The 23,782-nt window shown below is 43.6% G+C and overlaps 1 protein-coding gene across 1 annotated transcript in view; it reads left to right on the forward strand.

The window, feature by feature from the left end:
* Window positions 1-23,782, forward strand: part of LOC139391019 (neuroligin-3-like) — a 254,404-nt gene that overhangs the window by 160,604 nt on the left and 70,018 nt on the right. Inside the window, exons 6-7 of the mRNA XM_071138484.1 lie at window positions 18,031-18,038; window positions 23,542-23,578. Coding sequence (XP_070994585.1) covers window positions 18,031-18,038; window positions 23,542-23,578 — 45 coding nt within the window. The remainder of the gene's footprint in view (window positions 1-18,030; window positions 18,039-23,541; window positions 23,579-23,782) is intronic.

Genomic DNA, 23,782 nt, shown 5'->3' on the forward strand with positions numbered 1-23,782 from the left:
TAGAACAAAGTGCTCCAGTTCTATATAGCCTGGTCCCAAATTAGAACAAAGTGCTCCAGTTCTATATAGCCTGGTCCCAGATTAGAACAAAGTGCTCCAGGTCTATATAGCCTGGTCCCAGATTAGAACAAAGTGCTCCAGTTCTATATAGCCTGGTCCCAGATTAGAACAAAGTGCTCCAGGTCTATATAGCCTGGTCCCAGATTAGAACAAAGTGCTCCAGGTCTATATAGCCTGGTCCCAGATTAGAACAAAGTGCTCCAGTTCTATATAGCCTGGTCCCAGATTAGAACAAAGTGCTCCAGGTCTATATAGCCTGGTCCCAGATTAGAACAAAGTGCTCCAGTTCTATATAGCCTGGTCCCAGATTAGAACAAAGTGCTCCAGGTCTATATCGCCTGGTCCCAGATTAGAACAAAGTGCTCCAGTTCTATATAGCCTGGTCCCAGATTAGTTTTTGCTCTTGACAGATCAATTTCTTTGCTGTCATTATCATGCGAAACGTGGCTTTGGTAAGACACATCCGCATGGAGTTGTCAAGATAGTTGAAAATCACCTGGCATGCAGGTCTCCATTGGTGGTAACATATCTCTTCTGGCACATTGTGACTGAGCTTCAGGATCTATAGAGTATAGATAGGGGACGTTGTCATAAACACTATGTATGTACATTGACATTCTGTGCGCACGAATGTGACAAAGGCAGTGCTTTCTGGTGCAATTAGTGTTAAGTGACTTGTTCAAGGGCACATCAACATTGTGTTTCACCTTGTCGGCTCTGGAATTAAAACCAGTGACCTTTTGGTTGCTGGCTCAGCGCTCTAGTCTCCCTGCCGCAGAATATTATTGAATCTCTCATTGAAATTAAATACTCTACAGTTCAGCTACATAGATACACTATTACATACAGCAGCAGTATGTGGACACCCCCCTCAAATTAGTGGATTCGGCGATTTCAGCCACACCCATTGCTAACAGGTGTATAAAATCGAGCCATGCAATCTCCATAGACAAGAATTTGCAGTAGAATGACCTTACTGAAGAGCTCAGTTACTTTCAACGTGGCACCGTCATAGGATTCCAACAGGTCAGTTTGTAAAATGTCTGTCCTGCTACAGCTGCCCTGGTCAACTGTAAGTGCTGTTATTGTGAAGTGGGAATGTCTAGGAGCATCAACGGCTCAGCTGCTAGGTGGTATGCCACACAAGCTCACAGAACATGACCACCGAGTGCTGAAGCGCGTAAAAATCATGTCCCTCGGTTGCAACACACACTACCGAGTTCCAAACTGCCTCTGGAATAAATGTCAGCACAAGAACTGTTCTTTGGGAGCTTCATGAAATGGTTTTCCATGGCCGAGCAGCCGTACACATATCTAAAATCACCATGTGCAATGCCAAGCGTCGGCTGGAGTGGTGTAAAGCTCGCCACCATAGAACCCTGTAGCAGTGGAAACGCATTCTCTGGAGTGATGAATCACGCTTCACCATCTGGCAGTCCGACGGATTAATCTGGGTGTGGCAAATGCCAGGAGAACGCTACCTGCCCCAATGCATAGTGCCAACTGTAACGTTTGGTGGACGAGGAATAATGGTCTTGGGCTGTTTTTCATCGTTCGGGCTATGCCCCTTAGTTACAGAGAAGGGACATCTTAACGCTACAGCATACAATGACATTCTAGACAATTATGTGCTTCCAACTTTGTGGCAACAGTTTGAAGACGGCCCTTTCCTGTTTCAACATGACAATGTTGCCGTGAGGTCCATAAATAAAAGTTTTGTCAAGATCGGTGTGGAAGAACTTGACTGGCCTGCACAGAGCCCTGACCTCAACCCCATCGAACACCTTTGGGATGAATTGGAACGCCGACTGTGAGCCAGGCCTAATCTACCAACATCAGTGGCCCAGCTCATTAATGCTCTTGTGGCTGAATGGAAGAGATTCAACACAAATGTTCAGCATAGTACAGTTTAACATTACACCAGCATGACAGTGTTAAGGATTCGGAGACAGCCGCAGGAATGCATCATCTGGGTTTTTGATACACCCAAAACAAATACACAAAACACTGGGATGTACCCAAACAAAAATGTGAGGGTAAACCTTGTAGAACGACGAGGGACGAGACCCGTAATACACAACACACAAAACACGCAGCGCAGGCTGAGACAACGCACAGGTACTCACACCACCAACAGACATGAGAACAATAACACACAGCACAGGCTGAGACAACACATAGGTACTCACACCACCAACAGACGTGAGAACAATAACACACAGCACAGGCTGAGACAACGCACAGGTACTCACACCACCAACAGACATGAGAACAATAACACACAGCACAGACTGAGACAACGCACAGGTACTCACACCACCAACAGACGTGAGAACAATAACACACAGCACAGACTGAGACAACTCACAGGTACTCACACCGGTACTCACACCACCAACAGACATGAGAACAATAACGCACAGCACAGACTGAGACAACTCAAAGGTACTCACACCACCAACAGACATGAGAACAATAACACACAGCACAGACTGAGACAACGCACAGGTACTCACACCACCAACAGACATGAGAACAATAACACACAGCGCAGGCTGAGACAACGCACAGGTACTCACACCACCAACAGACATGAGAACAATAACACACAGCACAGACTGAGACAACTCACAGGTACACACCACCAACAGACAGAACAATAACACACAGTACTCACACCACCAACAGACATGAGAACAATAACGCACAGCACAGACTGAGACAACTCAAAGGTACTCACACCACCAACAGACATGAGAACAATAACACACAGCGCAGGCTGAGACAACGCACAGGTAGTCACACCACCAACAGACATGAGAACATTAACACACAGCACAGACTGAGACAACGCACAGGTACTCACACCACCAACAGACGTGAGAACAATAACACACAGCACAGGCTGAGACAACGCACAGGTACTCACACCACCAACAGATATGAGAACAATAACACACAGCACAGACTGAGACAACTCACAGGTACTCACACCACCAACAGACATGAGAACAATAACACACAGCACAGGCTGAGACAACGCACAGGTACTCACACCACCAACAGACATGAGAACAATAACACACAGCACAGACTGAGACAACGCACAGGTACTCACACCACCAACAGACATGAGAACAATAACACACAGCACAGACTGAGACAACGCATAGGTACTCACACCACCAACGGACAAGAGAACAATAACACACAGCACAGACTGAGACAACTCACAGGTACTCACACCACCAACAGACATGAGAACAATAACACACAGCACAGGCTGAGACAACGCACAGGTACTCACACCACCAACAGACATGAGAACAATAACACACAGCACAGACTGAGACAACGCACAGGTACTCACACCACCAACAGACATGAGAACAATAACACACAGCGCAGGCTGAGACAACGCACAGGTACTCACACCACCAACAGACATGAGAACAATAACACACAGCGCAGGCTGAGACAACGCACAGGTACTCACACCACCAACAGACATGAGAACAATAACACACAGCACAGACTGAGACAACGCACAGGTACTCACACCACCAACAGACGTGAGAACAATAACACACAGCACAGGCTGAGACAACGCACAGGTACTCACACCACCAACAGATATGAGAACAATAACACACAGCACAGACTGAGACAACTCACAGGTACTCACACCACCAACAGACATGAGAACAATAACACACAGCACAGGCTGAGACAACGCACAGGTACTCACACCACCAACAGACATGAGAACAATAACACACAGCACAGACTGAGACAACGCACAGGTACTCACACCACCAACAGACATGAGAACAATAACACACAGCACAGACTGAGACAACGCATAGGTACTCACACCACCAACGGACAAGAGAACAATAACACACAGCACAGACTGAGACAACTCACAGGTACTCACACCACCAACAGACATGAGAACAATAACACACAGCACAGGCTGAGACAACGCACAGGTACTCACACCACCAACAGACATGAGAACAATAACACACAGCACAGACTGAGACAACGCACAGGTACTCACACCACCAACAGACATGAGAACAATAACACACAGCGCAGGCTGAGACAACGCACAGGTACTCACACCACCAACAGACATGAGAACAATAACACACAGCACAGACTGAGACAACTCACAGGTACTCACACCACCAACAGACATGAGAACAATAACACACAGCACAGACTGAGACAACCCATAGGTACTCACACCACCAACGGACATGAGAACAATAACACACAGCACGGACTGAGACAACTCATAGGTACTCACACCACCAACAGACATGAGAACAATAACACACAGCACAGACTGAGACAACGCATAGGTACTCACACCACCAACAGACATGAGAACAATAATCGACAGCCCAATCGGGGAATAAAGGGCACATTTATACAAACACAATCAGTGACATAGCACTGAATAACATAGTACTGTAACATAGCATTGAATAACATAGCACTGTAACATAGTACTGTAACATAGCACTGAAACATAGTACTGTAACATAGCACTGTAACATAGCACTGTAACATAGCACTGTAACATAGCACTGTAACATAGTACTGTAACATAGTACTGTAATATAGCACTGTAACATAGTACTGTAACATAGTACTGTAACATAGCACTGTAACATAGCACTGTATAACATAGCACTGTAATATAGTACTGTATAACATAGCACTGTATAACATAGCACTGTATAACATAGCACTGTAACATAGTACTGTATAACATAGCACTGTATAACATAGCACTGTATAACATAGCACTGTAACATCGTGCTGTATAACATAGCACTGTAACACAGCGCTGTAACATAGCACTGTAACATAGCACTGTAACATAGCACTGTAACATAGTACTGTAACATAGCACTGTAACATAGCACTGAATAACATAGCACTGAATAACATAGTACTGTAACATAGCACTGAATAACATAGCACTGTAACATAGTACTGTAACATAGCACTGAATAACATAGCACTGTAACATAGCACTGTTGCATAGTACTGTAACATAGCACTGTGACATAGCACTGTAACATAGCACTGTAACATAGCACTGTAACATAGTACTGTAACATAGCACTGTGACATAGCACTGTATAATATAGTACTGTATAACATAGTACTGTAACATAGCACTGTGTAACATAGCACTGTATAACATAGCACTGTAATATAGCACTGTATAACATAGCACTGTAACATAGTACTGTAACATAGCACTGTAACATAGTACTGTAACATAGTACTGTAACATAGCACTGTGTAACATAGCACTGCAACATACTACTGTAACATAGCAGAGTAACATAGCACTGTGTAACATAGTACTGTAACATAGCACTGTGTAACATAGTACTGTAACATAGTACTGTAACATACTACTGTAACATAGTACTGTAACATAGCAGAGTAACATAGTAATGTAATATAGTACTGTAACATAGTACCTTAACATTGCACTGTAACATAGTACTGTAACATAGCACTGTAACATAGTACTGTAACATAGTACAGTATAACATAGTAATGTAACATAGTACTGTAACATAGTACTGTAACATAGCACAGTATAACATAGTACTGTAACAGTACTGTAACATAGTACTGTAACAGTACTGTAATATAGCACAGTATAACATAGGACTGTTGCTTTGAATAATCTCTCACTGCATTAAATAAGTTCAGCAACATAGATATATATAGAAATAGAGTTGAAACATACTTTCACATGAATACTGTTTTGGAGATGTAGCACTGTAGCTCTAAAAAGGAACAAATATACAGTATATATATATATATATATATATATATGATATATATATATATATATATCATCTACAAAATTGCTTCCAACACTCTACTCAGCAAACTGGATGCAGTTTATCACAGTGCCATCCGTTTTGTCACTAAAGCACCTTATACCACCCACCACTGCGACTTGTATGCTCTAGTCGGCTGGCCCTCGCTACATATTCGTCGCCAGACCCACTGGCTCCAGGTCATCTACAAGTCCATGCTAGGTAAAGCTCCGCCTTATCTCAGTTCACTGGTTACGATGGCAACACCCATCCGTAGCACGCGCTCCAGCAGGTGTATCTCACTGATCATCCCTAAAGCCAACACCTCATTTGGCCGCCTTTCGTTCCAGTTCTCTGCTGCCTGTGACTGGAACGAATTGCAAAAATCGCTGAAGTTGGAGACTTTTATCTCCCTCACCAACTTCAAACATCTGCTATCTGAGCAGCTAACCGATCGCTGCAGCTGTACATAGTCTATTGGTAAATAGCCCACCCATTTTCACCTACCTCATCCCCATACTGTTTTTATTTATTTATTTTTCTACTCTTTTGCACACCAATATCTACCTGTACATAACCATCTGATCATTTATCACTCCAGTGTTAATCTGCATAATTGTAATTATTTGCCTACCTTCTCATGCCTTTTGCACACAATGTATATATAGACTCCCCTTTTTTCTACTGTGTTATTGACTTGTTAATTGTTTACTCCATGTGTAACTCTGTGTTGTCTGTTCACACTGCTATGCCTTATCTTGGCCAGGTCGCAGTTGCAAATGAGAACTTGTTCTCAACTAGCCTACCTGGTTAAATAAAGGTGAAATAAAAAATAAAATAAAAATATATAAAAAAATATATATAAAATATATATATATATATATATTTTATATATATTTTTTTATATATATATATATTTTTTTATATATATATATATATATATATATATATATATATATATATATATATATATATATATATATATATATATATATATACACAAGCACACAAGTACGCACAAACTGTTCAGCTATAACATACAGCTGTAAAAAGAGGCAGCAGTATAGTCAAAGTGTGTGTGTAGGGTTAGGGTTAGGGGTTTGGTATTTTGGTATTTTATTAGGATCCTCATTAGCTGTTGCAAAAGCAGCAGCTACTCTTCCTGGGGTCCACACAAAACATGACACATGACATAATAGACAAGGACTGTAAGGTTCTGCTTTTCTTTTCTTAGTCAACCTTGTGTTCTGTTTCGTTGTGTTCTTGAACGTAGCCTTGTCTTTCATGTTTGTTCATTGATTTCGCCTTGTGTTCGTTTCTCACCTGGTCTTATCAGCTCCCTATTTAGTTCAGTTCTTTCTGTTTGTATAGTTGTGAGGTATTGTTGGTTTTTGACTACCTACCTGTTTGACTGTCCTGCCTTCTGCGAAGGCGTGATAAACATCTGCCGTTCTCTACGTGTAAATCAACACCTTTTTCTCCCTGAGTATTCATTACAAGGACAGCTCTGTTTTTTTAAAACCAGGTTTGCTGTTCATTTGAGTAATATGAGATGCAATAATGGCTCTATAAAATGCTATACGCTTTCTTGAATTTGTTATGGATTTGGGGACTTTGAAAGACCCCAGGTTCCATGTCTGGTGGGGTAAGTGTGTGTGGCAGAGTAATGTGTAAGTTGACTATGCAAACTATTTGGGATATTCAACACATTGTTTCTTATGAAAAAAAAGTGGCATGAATAGTATTTATATCAGCCCTCTGATTTACAATGAAGAGCAAGATGTCTGTCTGTTCTGGGCCAGATGCAGCTTAACCAGGTCTTTCCTTGCAGCACTTGGCCACACGTCTTGACATTGATCAAGATATGATAACACTAGAGCCTGCAGGACTTGCTTGTTGGAGTGTGATGTCAAAAAAGTAGAGCATCTCTTTATTACAGACAGACCTTTCCCCATCTTTACAACCATTGAATATATATGTTTTGACCATGACAGTTTACAATCTAAAGTAACACCAAGTAAGTTAGTCTCCTCAACTTGTTCAACAGCCACACCATTCATTACCAGATTCAGCTGAGGTCCAGAACTCTGGGAATGATTTTTACCAAATACAATGCTCTTAATTTTAGAGATGTTCAGGGCCAGTTTATTAATGACTACCCATTCCAAAACAGACTGCAACTATTTGTTAAGGGTTTCAGTGATTTCATTAGCTGTGGTTGCTGATGCATATATGGTTGAATCATCAGCATACATGGACACACACACACTTTGTTTAATGCCAGTGGCAGGTCATTGCTAAAATTGGAAAGAGCAGAGGGCCTAGAGAGCTGCCCTGCGGTACACCGCACTGCATGTTTGACATTAGCGAAGCTTCCATTAAAGAAAACTCTTTGAGTTCTAGTAGATAGATAGCTCTGAATCTATCATATGTCAGAGGTTGAAAAGCAATAACACAAGTTTTTTCAACAACAGGTTATGGTCAATAATACCAAAGACTGCACTGAAATCTAACAGTACAGCTCCAACAATCTTCTTATTATCAAATTCTTTCAACCAATCATCAGTCATTTGTGTCAGTGCGGTACATGTCCAATGCCCTTCTCTATAAGCATGCTGAAAGTCTGTTAATTTGTTTACAGAAAAAAAACATTGTATTTGGTCAAACACCATGTTTTCCAACAGGAGTGGCTATAGAGTGGCTATAGAGTGGCTATAGAGTGGCTATAGAGGTATGGCTATAGAGGTGTGGCTATAGAGGTGTGGCTATAGAGGAGTGGCTATAGAGGTGTGGCTATAGAGTCGCTATAGAGGTGTGGCTATAGAGGTGTGGCTATAGAGTGGCTATAGAGGTGTGGCTATAGAGGTGTGCCTATAGAGGTGTGGCTATAGAGGAGTGGCTATAGAGGTGTGGCTATAGAGGTGTGGCTATAGAGGAGTGGCTATAGAGGTGTGGCTATAGAGTGGCTGTACTGGTGTGGCTATAATGGTTTTGTGATGAATAGGCCATCTTTGTGTCATTGATCTTGGCTTAATAATACAGTTTCTTCTTGTTTTTGCTGAGTTTAGTCACATCATTTCTCAATTTGCAGTAAATCAGCCATTCAGATTATTAGCCCCCCCCCCCCCCCCCCCCCCCCCAGCTCTTTCAGCCATACAGTTTCAATTCCGCCTCAATCCATGGAGCCTTAACAGTTCTAACAGTCAGTTTCTTAACAGGTGCATGTTTATCAATAATTGGAAGAAGCAATTTCATAAATGCATCAAGTGCAGCGTTGATCCTCCTCATTCCTCACATCATGCCAACACATATTTTTAACATCATCCACATAAGAGTCCACATAACAGCAAAATCGTTTGTTTGATTTCTTATACACTATTTTAGGCCCAGCTTTTGGAACTTTGGCTTTCAGGATAATAGCCACTATATTGTGATCAGTGCATCCAATGGGTACAGATACAGCTTTAGAACAAAGTTCTACAGTATTAGTAAAAATGTGATCGATACATGTGGATGATCTTGTTCCTGTAGTGTTTGTAAAACACCCTGGTAGATTAATAACCTGAACCAGATTACAGGCACTGGTTACAGTGAGAAGCTTCCACTTGAGCAGACAGCTTGATGAAAACCAGTCAATATTCAGGTCCCCAAGAAAGTAGACCTCTCTGTTTATCTCATACACTATCAAGCATTTCACACATATTATTTAGATACTGACTGTTAGCACTTGGTGGACTATAGCAACACCCCAAAGGAAAAGGATTTAGATATGCCAAGTGAACCTGCAGCCACAACACTTCAATAACACTTGACATAAGATCTTCTCTAAGCATTACAGGGACATGTCTCTGAATATATACAGCAACACCTCCCCTATAAGCATTTATGTCTCTTCTATAGATGTTATATCCTTGTATTGCTACTGCTGTATCATGAAATGAATTATCTAAATGAGTCACAGAAATGGCTAATATATGAACGTTATCTGATGTTAGCAAGTTATTGATTTCATGAACCTTATTTCTAATTCTACATATATTAATATGGGCTATTTTCAGCCCTTTTCTGTGTAGCTTATCAGAGATAAACATAATATGGACAAGAGCAAACAAAGTAAGATAAAAAGATATCCATTCAACAGTCCATGAATCCGTTGGTGTGTGGAAGTGTGTGTGTGCTGCAAGGTTGAAGCTACGAACCCATAGGCTTGGCTCTCTCATCCTTTCCAGGTTTCTGGGAGGGAGGGTGGACAATGAGCCTGTCATAACTAATGTAAGCAATGTCCCCAATCACTCTGGCAGCTTTCATGGCTGGGATAAGTTATTTCCTCTTTTGGTGCACAGCTTCAAATCAAAATCAAATCAAATCAAATGTATTTATATAGCCCTTCGTACATCAGCTGATATCTCAAAGTGCTGTACAGAAACCCAGCCTAAAACCCCAAACAGCAAGCAATGCAGGTGTAGAAGCACGGTGGCTAGGAAAAACCACCTAGAAAGGCCAAAACCTAGGAAGAAACCTAGAGAGGAACCAGGCTATGTGGGGTGGCCAGTCCTCTTCTGGCTGTGCCGGATGGAGATTATAGCAGAACATGGCCAAGATGTTCAAATGTTCATAAATGACCAGCATGGTCCAATACTAATAAGGCAGAACAGTTGAAACTGGAGCAGCAGCACGGCCAGGTGGACTGGGGACAGCAAGGAGTCATCATGTCAGGTAGTCCTGAGGCATGGTCCTAGGGCTCAGGTCCTCTGAGAGAGAGAAAGAAAGAGAGAAAGAGAGAATTAGAGAGAGAACACTTAAATTCACACAGGACACCGAATAGGACAGGAGAAGTACTCCAGATATAACAAACTGACCCTAGCCCCCCGACACAAACTACTGCAGCATAAATACTGGAGGCTGAGACAGGAGGGGTCAGGAGACACTGTGGCACCATCCGAGGACACCCCCGGACAGGGCCAAACAGGAAGGATATAACCCCACCCACTTTGCCAAAGCACAGCCCCCACACCACTAGAGGGATATCTTCAACCCCCAACTTACCATCCTGAGACAAGGCCGAGTATAGCCCACAAAGATCTCCGCCACGGCACAACCCAAGGGGGGGGGGGGGGGGGGGGGGCAACCCAGACAGGAAGATCACATCAGTGACTCAACCCACTCAAGTGACGCACCCCTCCCAGGGACGGTATGCTCCAGAGCCTTTCCGTTCACCTTCCCACTCCTGGTCCAGACTACACTCAATCATATGACCCACTGATGAGATGAGTCTTCAGTAAAGACTTAAAGGTTGAGACTGAGTTTGCGTCTCTTACATGGGTATGCAGACCATTCCATAAAAATGAAGCTCTATAGGAGAAAGCCCTGCCTCCAGCTGTTTGTTTAGAAATTCTAGGGACAATTAGGAGGCCTGCGTCTTGTGACCGTAGCGTACGTGTAGGTATGTACGGCAGGACCAAATCAGAGAGATAGGTAGGAGCAAGCCCATGTAATGCTTTGTAGGTTAGCAGTAAAACTTTCAGGATAGCTTCAGGATAGTCCTCGATAGTCCTCATTGAGGAAGATATATAGTTGAAGTCGGAATTTAACAAACACTTAGATTGGAGTCATTAAAACTCATTTTTCAACCACTCCACACATTTCTTCTTAACATACTATAGTTTTGACAAGTCGGTTAGGACATCTACTTTGTGCATGACACAAATAATTTTTCCAACAATTGTTTACAGACAGATTATTTCACTTATACTTTACTGTATCACAATTCCAGTGGGTCAGAAGTTTACATACACTAAGTCGACTGTGCCTTTAAACAGCTTGAAAAATTCCAGAAAATGATATCATGGCTTTGGAAGCTTCTGATATGCTAATTGACATCATTTGAGTCAATTGGAGGTGTACCTGTGGATGTAGTTCAAGGCCTACCTTCAAACTCAGTGCCTCTTTGCTTGACATCATGGGAAAATAAAAATAAATCAGCCAAGACCTCAGAAAATAAATTTGTAGACCTCTACAAGTCTGGTTCATCCTCGGGAGCAATTTCCAAACGCCTGAAGGTACCACGTTCATCTGTACAAACAATAGTATGCAAGTATAAACACCATGGGACCACACAGCCGTCATACCGCTCAGGATGAACGTTCTTTGGTGCGAAAAGTGCAAACCAATCCCAGAACAACAGCAAAGGACCTTGTGAAGATGCTGGAGGAAACAGCTACAAATGTATTGATAACCACAAGTTCTATATCAACATAACCTGAAAGGCTGCTCAGCAAGAAAGAAGCCACTGCTCCAAAACTGCCATAAAAAGCCAGACTATGGTTTAAAACCATAGTCTGTCATCATTATGTTTGGAGGAAAAAGGGTCCCCCTTTGCAAGCCGAAGAACACCATCCCAACCATGAAGCACAGGGGTGGCAGCATCATGTTGTTGGGGTGCTTAGCTGCAGGAGGGACTGGTGCACTTAACAAAATAGATGGCATTATGAGGAGGAACATTATGTGGATATACATCTCAAGACATCAGTCAGTAAGTTAAAGCTTAGTCGCTAATGGGTCTTCCAAATGGACAATGACCCCAAGCATACTTCCAAAGTTGTGGTAAAATGGCTTGAGGACAACAAAGTCAAGGTATTGGAGTGGTCATCACAAAGCCCTGACCTCAATCCTATAGAAAATGTGTGGGCAGACCTGAAAAGGCGGCCTACAAACCTGACTCAGTTACACAAGCTCTGTCAGGAGGAATGGGCCAAAATTCACCCAACTTATTGTGGGAAGCTTGTGGAAGGCTACCCGAAACGTTTGACCCAAGTTCATCAATTTAATGGCAATGCTATCAAATACTAATTGAGTGTATGTAAACTTCTGACCCACTGGGAATGTGATGAAAGAAATAAAAGGTGAAATAAGTAATTCTCCCTACTATTGTTCTAACATTTCACACTTAAAATAAAGTGGTGATCCTAACTGACCTAAGACAGGGAATTTTTACTACGATTAAATGTCAGGAATTGTGAAAAACTGAGTTTAAATGTAGTTGGCTTAGGTGTATGTAAACTTCCGACTTCAACTGTACGTTCCTCTCAAGTTATTGGATTTTTCCAGAACAGTTACCGTTTGTCCTTAAAACTCAAGAACTTGACCACTATTGGCCTGAACCTGTCACCAGGGCCGGTGATGGGTTTTCCAGTCCTGTGGGCACGCTCCACCTCAATCTTCCTGTGGTCCATCTTCAATGTCTTAGAGATCATTTCCCTCACTTTATCCTCAGACTTCATCCTGTCTCATGTGGAGATTCTGCAATTCCGTCCACAAACATGTTGTTCCGCATTGATGGTCCCTCGAGATCTGATTTCTTCTTCATTGTTGTCCTGGATTCACACACAGAACTGATTTCCTCTCTCAACGAATTACTGATTGCTGTCATCTTGCCGTTTTCCTGTTTCAACTCATTGAGCTGACCATGGGAGAACTGCAAACTGTTCTTCAGGTCCTGGACCTCTCTGGTCAGGTCGTCCATTCTTTTATTTGTTGAATCCACCAGTATTTGGACAAAACAGTTGAAGCTATTTTCTTGTTGTTGTAAGAACTGCTTGTAGAACTCTTCTTGTTTGTTTAAAATATACTTCACCTGTGATAGAGACACCACTGTCCTCAGCGGTACTCCTGTTGGCTTTGGTCTTTGTCATGGCAACATAGGTTACGCTGTTACTCCTAGGAGTTCCAGACAGGCCAGGTCGCAGGGAACATTGAAAACAACAACAAACAGCAGGGATCTAGACAGCCATAGACCCGGGACAATACGTGGTCCCAGCCACAATAGCTAACCGCATCGCGGGCTGCATTCAGGCCCTCAAGAAAACCCTGCCAAATTGCTCCTCAGACCCGACCTTGGTCGGCAGGATCACTGGACGGAGAGTAGCAGTCCCAGCAACTGATGCCAACTGCGTTGCGAGATCCTAACTCAAAAGTTAGCTAGCTACTAAGAAACTTTCCTATACACTTTCAAAACAATAAACTTTCCAAAACAACAAACCGAGCAAACAAACCAAGCTCTCCATCATTCCGTGAACAACAGGAGGTGATAGATTTAGGGGTTAAGGTTAGGGGTTAGGAGTTCGGGTTAAGGTTAAGGTTAGGGTTACGGTGTGTAGGTGTAAGATAGAGAAGCAGAAATCCAAGAGATGTGGGAGCCTCATGTAGAGCACTGCTACTGTAGCTTACTACTGTCCATCTGAAACAAGCCAGCGTAGACTGGTGCTACTGTAGCCTACTACTGTCCATCTGAAACAAGCCAGCGTATAGAGGTGCTACTGTAGCCTACTACTGTCCATCTGAAACAAGCCAGCGTATAGAGGTGCTACTGTAGCCTACTACTGTCCATCTGAAACAAGCCAACGTATAGAGGTGCTACTGTAGCCTACTACTGTCCATCTGAAACAAGCCAGCGTATAGAGGTGCTACAGCATGCTACTGTCCATCTGAAACAAGCCAGCGTATAGAGGTGCTACTGTAGCCTACTACTGTCCATCTGAAACAAGCCAGCGTAGACTGGTGCTACTGTAGCCAACTGCTGTCCATCTGAAACAAGCCAGCGTATAGAGGTGCTACTGTAGCCTACTGCTGTCCATCTGAAACAAGCCAGCGTATAGAGGTGCTACTGTAGCCTACTACTGTCCATCTGAAACAAGCCAGCGTATAGAGGTGCTACTGTAGCCTACTGCTGTCCATCTAAAACAAGCCAATGTGAGCCTCAGCTACATAACCTCTACTGCACTGTAAGCCAATGTTAGTTCTTACCCTGTCACTGCTGAAACTAGGGCTCCTACCCACACCCTGCTGAAACATGGGCCCTACCCACACCCTGCTGAAACATGGGCTCCTACCCACACCCTGTTGAAACATGGGCTCCTACCCACACCCTGCTGAAACATGGGCTCCTACCAACATCCTGCTGAAACATAGGCTCCTACCAACATCCTGCTGAAACATGGGCTCCTACCCACACCCTGCTGAAACATGGGCTCCTACCCGCACCCTGCTGAAACATAGGCTCCTACCCACACCCTGCTGAAACATGGGCTCCTACCCACACCCTGCTGAAACATGGGCTCCTACCCACACACTGCTGAAACATGGGCTCCTACCCACACCCTGCTGAAAAATGGGCTAGTACCCACACCCTGCTGAATCATGGGCTGCTACCAACATCCTGCTGAAACGTAGGCTCCTACCCACACCCTGCTGAAACATGGGCTCCTACCCACACCCTGCTGAAACATGGGCTCCTACCCACACCCTGCTGAAACATGGGCTCCTACCCACACCCTGCTGAAACATGGGCTCCTACCCACACCCTGCTGAAACATGGGCTCCTACCAACACCCTGCTGAAACATGGGCTCCTACAAACACCCTGCTGAAACATGGGCTCCCACCCACACCCTGCTGAAACATGGGCTCCTACCAACATCCTGCTGAAACATGGGCTCCTACCCACACCCTGCTGAAACGTAGGCTCCTACCCACACCCTGCTGAAACATGGGCTCCTACCCACACCCTGCTGAAACATGGGCCCCTACCCACACCCTGCTGAAACATGGGCTCCTACCCACACCCTGCTGAAACGTAGGCTCCTACCCACACCCTGCTGAAACATGGGCTCCTACCCACACCCTGCTGAAACATGGGCTCCTACCCACACCCTGCTGAAACGTAGGCTCCTACCCACACCCTGCTGAAACATGGGCTCCTACCCACACCCTGCTGAAACATGGGCTCCTACCCACACCCTGCTGAAACATGGGCTCCTACCAACATCCTGCTGAAACATGGGCTCCTACCCACACCCTGCTGAAACTTGGTGGGATCATCTGCTTGATCCAAAATATGTCCGTCTTTGTTTTGAAGAGGGTACTGAAAGAAATTTGAGATGTCAAACTTGTTCAATGTGTAGCCTCAGGGTACGAGTACAGGTTTATTATCTCCAGGTTCTGAACAGTTTTAGTTGGAGATGACAAACTATATTGCTACAGTAGAGGAAGAGTCTTCCTCCCATCAAGTTGTTGGTTAGTTTACATTCCATACAGCCAGACACAGAGCAACGAGGGTAGTCTGTTGACTTACATCACCACCAAAGCTTCAATCAACGGTAACAAAGAGAAATAGCACAAAATGATCGCTGTTAAACAAAAAATAAATCAAATATCTTTTAGAGCACACCAACACAACAGCCTCCCCCATCACTGAAAGTGTACATTCACAAATAGCTGGTACGTAAGAACAATGGCCTTAATTGCTCTCTGAATGGGCTCCTACCCACACCCTGCTGAAACATGGGCTCCCACCAACATCCTTCTGAAATATATATATTTTAACTAGCTATCACCTTTCCAATTGAAACGTAACCACTGGCAATATTACATGTATTTCGAAATGCTGCCCATGGCGAAGTAGGGAGGGAAGTCTTGTTTGGGTAATACATAGTGTTCTATCTCCAAATTCCTCTGTATTCTAATGGCCAGGACTGTTTGTTTGTTTAGATGCTGTATTGCATCGTACACTGGCGGCCATTGGATTGAATACTGCATATTTAACGAGTTGGCTATTCAACACAGGGAGATAGAAAGAGGTCTCAACTCAATCAGATGCAGGTAAAAATGCATATTGCCGTGAGTTCCATCATAATGTTTGTCATGACCTTTAAATCCAGGTGTGGTTTAGTAGTAAACATTACAGAGTGAACCCCGCTGTGCGCTTTCCCCACCTCTGCAATTGATTGAATTCAGATCTGAGTATATGAATCCTTCATTCTCCAAGTATAAATCTCATACAAGATATGACATATCTAAGTGCTAGACTGACAAGATCCTCTTATATTGTATTAACAATAACTAGATTTATCTACCTAGCTATGACATCACATATCATCATCACCTCTATAGTACATTCCATCCCCTATAGTCTCCTAACCCCAGTCATCAGCTCTATACTACATCTCCTATAGTCTCCTAACCCCGGCTGGTGTTTCTAGCTCTAACAGTGCAGTAATATCTAACAATTTCACAACAATACACACCAATCTAAGTAAAGAAATGGAATTAAGAATACGTAAGTATATGGACGAGCAATGGCAGCATGGTGTGCTGCTGTGTGTGAAGTCAGTGTGAACCATTTGGCTAGTGAGGGTTATGGTGCCATAGTCACGTCTCATCTCCCATGGTGCCTCTAAAGAGGGTTGTAAATCTATTGTCCTGGTTACCAGACAACATAAGGAGTAGGAGCTGCTCAGAGAGAGCGAGAGAGATTCTAGTTTCTACTGATGCCCTCTTCTTCTCTCTGTTTCTTGCTCTCTTCTTCTCTGTTTTTCATTTCTTTCATTGCTCTCCCTCCTCTCTCTCTTTTTCTCTCTCTCAATCTCTACCCCAAAGCTTCTCAAATCACTCTCTCTCCCTTCTCCTTCATCTCGCTTCCTCCCTCTCTCTCACTTTCTCTTCATCCATCCCTCTCTCTGTCCTCCTGCGTCTCTGTCATCCTCAGGGAGTGTCTGAAGGAGACCATCTGTTGGTATGTGTGTGTGTGTGTGTGTGTGTGTGTGTGTGTGTGTGTGTGTGTGTGTGTGTGTGTGTGTGTGTGTGTGTGTGTGTGTGTGTGTGCGTGCGTGCGTGCGTGCGTGCGTGCGTGCGTGTGTGTGTGTTACTACTCCAGTCTAGCTTACTGTGACACCTGGCGTGGCTGAGCCCTATCTATGATCCATGCCCTTTCCCTTTCTCTGTGGTTGGACCAACAGGTAGTCGGAGAGAGGAGAGGTGGAGTGGTCATACACACACATTCACACACACACATACACACTCCCTCTCTATGATCTGCTAATGTAGGACTACAGTACAGTATGTTGAGCAGATGCTTTCGAATCAGGGCTTATACGGTCTGTAAAGATTTGTTGTGCCACACTGACCTTAATCACAGAGTTGAGAATCACCTTGTCTGGGAGAGGACATTGAGTAGAGATTGTCTGGTAGAGGATGTTGGGTAGAGATTGTCTGGTAGAGGACGTTGGGTAGAGATTGTCTGGTAGAGAACGTTGAGTAGAGATTGTCTGGTAGAGAATGTTGGGTAGAGATTGTCTGGTAGAGGATGTTGGGTAGAGATTGTCTGGTAGAGGATGTTGGGTAGAGATTGTCTGGTAGAGGATGTTGGGTAGAGATTGTCTGGTAGAGAACGTTGAGTAGAGATTGTCTGGTAGAGAACGTTGGGTAGAGATTGTCTGGTAGAGGACGTTGGGTAGAGATTCAATCAATCAATCAAATGTTTTTATAAGCCCTTTTTCCATCAGCCGATGTCACAAAGTGCTGTACAGAAACCCAGCCTAAAACCCCAAACAGCAAGCAATGCAGGTGTAGAAGCACGGTGGCTAGGAAAAACTCCTTAGAAAGGCCAAAACCTAGGAAGAAACCTAGAGAGGAACCAGGCTCTTCTGGCTGTGCCGGGTGGAGATTATAACATGGCCAAGATGTTCAAACGTTCATAGATGACCAGAAGGGTCATAAAATAATAATCACAGTGGTTGTCGAGGCTGCAACAGGTCAGCACCTCAGGAGTAAATGTCAGTTGGCTTTTCATAGCCGAACATTCAGAGTTAGAGACAGCAGGTGCGGTAGAGAGAGAGAGTCCAAAACACAGTTTCCGGGACAAGGTAGCACGTCCGGTGAACAGGTCAGGATTCCATAGCCGCAGGCAGAACAGTTGAAACTGGAGCAGCAGCATGACCAGGTGGACTGGGGACAGCAAGGAGTCTTCAGGCCAGTTAGTCCTGAGGCATGGTCCTAGGGCTCAGGTCATCAGAGAGAAGAAAGAAAGAAGAAAGAGAGAAGAGATAGAGAAAGAGAGAATTAGAGGGAGGACACTGGGTTAAGACAGGAGAAATACTCCAGATATAACAAACTGACCCTAGCCCCCCGACACAAACTATTGCAGCATAAATACTGGAGGCTGAGACAGGAGGGATCGGGAGACACTGTGACCCTGTCCGACGATACCCCCCACAGGGTCAAACAGGCAGGATATAACCCCACCCACTTTGCCAAAGCACAGCCCGCACACCACGAGAGGGATATCTTCAACCACCAACCTACTACCCTGAGACAAGGCCGAGTATAGCCCACGAAGATCTCCCCCACGGCACAAACCCGAGGGGGGCGCCGACCCTGACAGGAAGATCACGTCAGTGACTCAACCCACTCAAGTGACACACCCCTCCTAGGGACGGCATGGAAGAGCACCAGTAAGGCAGTGACTCAGCCCCTGTAATAGGGTTAGAGATGCAGAGAATCCCAGTGGAGAGAGGGGAATCGGCCAGGCAGAGACAGCAATGGTGGTTCGTCGCTCCAGTGCCTTTCCGTTCAGCTTCATACCCCTGGGTCAGACTACACTCAATCATAGGACCTACTGAAGAGATGAGTCTTCAATAAAGACCTAAAGGTCGATACCGAGTCTGCGTCTCTCACATGGATAGGCAGAGCATTCCGTAAAAATGGAGCTCTATAGGAGAAAGCCCTGCCTCCAGCTGTTTGCTTTGAAATTCTAGGGACAATAAGCAGGCCCGCGTCTTGTGACTGTAGTATACGTGCAAGTATGTTATGGCATTACCAAATCGGAAAGATAGGTAGGAGTAAGCTCATGTAATGCTTTGTAGTTTAGCAGTAAACCCTTGACATCAGCCCTAGCCTTGACAGGAAGCCAGTGTAGGAAGGCTAGCACTGGAGTAATATGATCACATTTTTTGGTTCTAGTCAGGATTCTAGCAGCCGTATTTAGCACTAACTGAAGTTAATTTTGTGCTTTATCTGGGTGGCCAGAAAGTAGAGCATTGCAGTAATCTAAAATAGAAGTAACATTTTTGCACAGAAAGTTTCTGATTATTGCAATGTTACGTAGATGGAAAAAAGCTGTCCTTAAAACAGTCTTGATATGTTCGTCAAAAGAGAGTTTAGGGTCCAGAGTAACGTCGAGGTCCTTCACAGTTTTATTTGAAACAACTGTACAACCATCAATATTAATTGTCAGGTTCAACAGAAGATCTCTTTGTTTCTTGGGACCTAGGACAAGCATCTCTGTTTTTTCCGAGTTTAAAAGTAGAAAGTTTGCAGCCATCCACTTCCTTATGTGTGAAACACAGGCTTCTAGCGAGGGCAATTTTGGGGCTTCACCATGTTTCATTGAAATGTACAGCTGTGTGTCATCCGCATAGCAGTGAAAGTTAACATTATGTTTTCGAATGATATCCCCAAGAGGTAAAATATATAGTGAAAACAATAGTGGTCCTAAAACGGAACCTTGATGAACACCCACATTTACAGTTTATTTGTCAGAGGACAAACCATTCACAGAGACAAACTGATATCTTTCCGACAGATCATATCTAAACCAGGCCAGAACTTGTCCGTGTAGACCAATTTGGGTATCCAATCGCTCCAAAAGAATGTGGTGATCGATGGTATCAAAAGCAGCACTAAGGTCTAGGAGCACAAAGACAGATGCAGAGCCTCGGTCTGACGCCATTAAAAGGTCATTTACCTCCTTTACAAGTGCAGTCTCAGTGCTATGATGGGGTCTAAAACCAGACTGAAGCATTTCGTATACATTGTTTGTCTTCAGGAAGGCAGTGAGTTGCTGCGCAAGAGCTTTTTCACATTTTTTTGAGAAGAATTTAAGATTTGATATAGGCCGATAGTTTTTTATATTTTCTGGGTCAAGGTTTGGCTTTTTCAAGAGAGGCTTTATTAATGACACTTTTAGTGAGTTTGGTAAACATCCGGTGGATAGAGAGCCGTTTATTATGTTCAACATAGGAGGGCCAAGCACAGGAAGCAGCTCTTTCAGTAGTTTAGTTGTAATAGGGTCCAGTATGCAGCTTGAAGGTTTAGAGGCTATGATTATTTTCATCATTGTGTCAAGAGATATAGTACTAAAATACTTGTCTCTCTTGATCCTAGGTCCTGGCAGAGTTGTGCAGACTCAGGACAACTGAGCTTTGGAGGATTACGCAGATTTAAAGAGGAGCCCATAATTTTCTTTCTAATGATCATGATCTTTTCCTCAAAAAAGTTCATGAATTTATTACTGCTGAAGTGAAAGCCATCCTCATTTGGGGAATGCTGCTTTTTAGTTAGCTTTGCGACAGTATCAAAAATAAATGTAGGATTGTTCTTATTTTCCTCAATTAAGTTGTAAAAATAGGATGATCGAGCAGCAGTGAGGGCTCTTCGATACTACACGGTACTGTCTTTCCAAGCTAGTCGGAAGACTTCCCGTTTGGTGTGGCACCATTTCCGTTTTTCTGGAAGCTTGCTTCAGAGCTCGGGTATTTTCTGTATAACAGGGAGCTAGTTTCTTATGATAAATGTTTTTAGTTTTAGGGGTGCAACTGCATCTAGGGTATTGCGCAAGGTTAAATTGAGTTCCTCAGTTAGGTGGTTAACTGATTTTTGTCCTCTGACGTCCTTGGGTTGGCAGAGGGAGTCTGGAAGGGCATCAAGGAATCTTTGGGTTGTCTGAGAATTTATAGCACAACTTTTGATGTTCCTTGGTTGGGGTCTGAGCAGATTATTTGTTGCGATTGCAAACGTAATAAAATGGTGGACCGATAGTCCAGGATTTTGAGGAAAAACATTATGATCCACAACATTTATTCCATGGGACAAAACTAGGTCCAGAGTTTGACTGTGACAGTGAGTAGGTCCGGAGGCATGTTGGACAAAACCCACTGAGTCGATGATGGCTCCGAAAGGCTTTTGGAGTGGGTCTGTGGACTTTTCCGTGTCAATATTAAAATCACCAAAAATGTGAATATTATCTGTCATTACTACAAGGTCTGATAGGAGTTCAGGGAACTCAGTGAGGAACGCTGTATATGGCCCAGGAGGCCTGTAAACAGTAGCTATAAAAAGTGATTGAGTAGGCTGCATAGATTTCATGAATAGAAGCTCAAAAGACGAAAACGTCTGAGGTGGTTTTTGTAAATTGAAATTTTCTATCTTAAATGTTAGGAACACCTCCCCCTTTGAGGGATGCACGGGGGATATGGTCACTAGTGTAACCAGGAGGTGAGGCCTCATTTAACACAGTATATTCATCAGGCTTAAGCCATGTTTCAGTCAGGCCAATCACATCAAGATTATGATCAGTAATTAGTTCATTGACTATAACTGCCTTTGAAGTGAGGGATCTAACATTAAGTAGCCCTATTTTGAGATGTGAGGTATCACAATCTCTTTCAATAATGACAGGAAGGGAGGAGGTCTTTATTCTAGTGAGATTGCTAACGCGAACACCGCCATGTTTAGTTTCGCCCAACCTAGATCAAGGCACAGACACGGTCTCAATGGGGATAGCTGAGCTGACTACACTGACTGTGCAAGTGGCAGACTCCACTAAGCAGGCAGGCTGCCTGGCCTGCACCCTATTTCATTGTGGAGCTAGAGGAGTTAGAGCCCTGTGTCTATGTTGGTAGATAAGATGAGAGCACCCCTCCAGCTAGGATGGAGTCCGTCACTCCTCAACAGGCCAGGCTTGGTCCTGTTTGTGGGGGAGTCCCAGAAAGAGGGCCAATTATCTACAAATTCTATCTTTTGGGAGGGGCAGAAAACAGTTTTCAACCAGCGATTGAGTTGTGAGACTCTGCTGTAGAGCTCATCACTCCCCCTAACTGGGAGGAGGCCAGAGACAATTATTTGATGCCGACACATCTTTCTAGCTGATTTACACGCTGAAGCTATGTTGCGTTTGGTGACCTCTGACTGTTTCATCCTAACATCGTTGGTGCCGACGTGGATAACAATATCTCTACACTCGCCAGTTTTTGCCTTAGCCAGCACCATCTTCAGATTAGCCTTAACAACTTCTTGCGACTAGCAAACCCGTATCCGGGAGCGTAATCATAGCCTCAAATGCATTAGCATAACGCAACTTTTCCTATTCATGAAAATCGCAAATGAAATGAAATCAATATATTCAAACACAAGCTTAGCCTTTTGTTAACAACACTGTCATCTCAGATTTTCAAAATATGCGTTACAGCCAACGCTAGACAAGCATTTGTGTAAGTTTATCATGGCATAATGCTATGCTAGGCTCTGCTGGAAGCAGGCAACATTTTCACGAAAATAAGAAAAGCAACCAAATTAAATCATTTACCTTTGAAGAACTACAGATGCTTTCACTCAGGAGACTCCCAGTTAGATAGCAAATGTTCCTTTTTTCCCAAAATATTATTTTTGTAGGCGAAATAGCTCCCGTTTGTTCATCCTGCTTGGCTGAGAAATCGACCGAAAAATACTTCAACTATAACGCCAAACTTTTTTCAAAATTTGCTCCATAATATCGACAGAAACACGGCAAACGTTGTTTAGTATCCATCCTCAAGGTGTTTTTAACATATGTATTCGATAATATATCCGTCGAGGCAGTTGGTTTCTCATAAGAAGCGATTGGAAAAATGGCTACCTCAGTATTTTACGCAAGGTTTTCTGCGGGAGACACCATGTGACCACATGCCATATATGGTCCCTTACAGCCATTCTTCAAGGGAAATGCCTAAAAAGACGTCACAATGCTGTAGACACCTTGGGGAAAACGTGGAAAACGTAAGCTCATTCGTAGCTCATTCACAGCCATATAAGGAGTCATTGGCATGAGGCGGTTTAAAAAAATGCGGCACTTCATGATTGGATTTTTATCTGGGTTTCGCCTGTAACATCAGTTCTGTGGCACTCACAGACAATATCTTTGCAGTTTTGGAAACAGAGTGTTTTCTTTCCAAAGCTGTCAATTATATGCATAGTCAGGCATCTTTTCGTGAC

Source organism: Oncorhynchus clarkii, chromosome 31 (genome assembly GCF_045791955.1).
Source record: "Oncorhynchus clarkii lewisi isolate Uvic-CL-2024 chromosome 31, UVic_Ocla_1.0, whole genome shotgun sequence".
NCBI classification, from domain to species: Eukaryota; Metazoa; Chordata; class Actinopteri; order Salmoniformes; family Salmonidae; genus Oncorhynchus; species Oncorhynchus clarkii.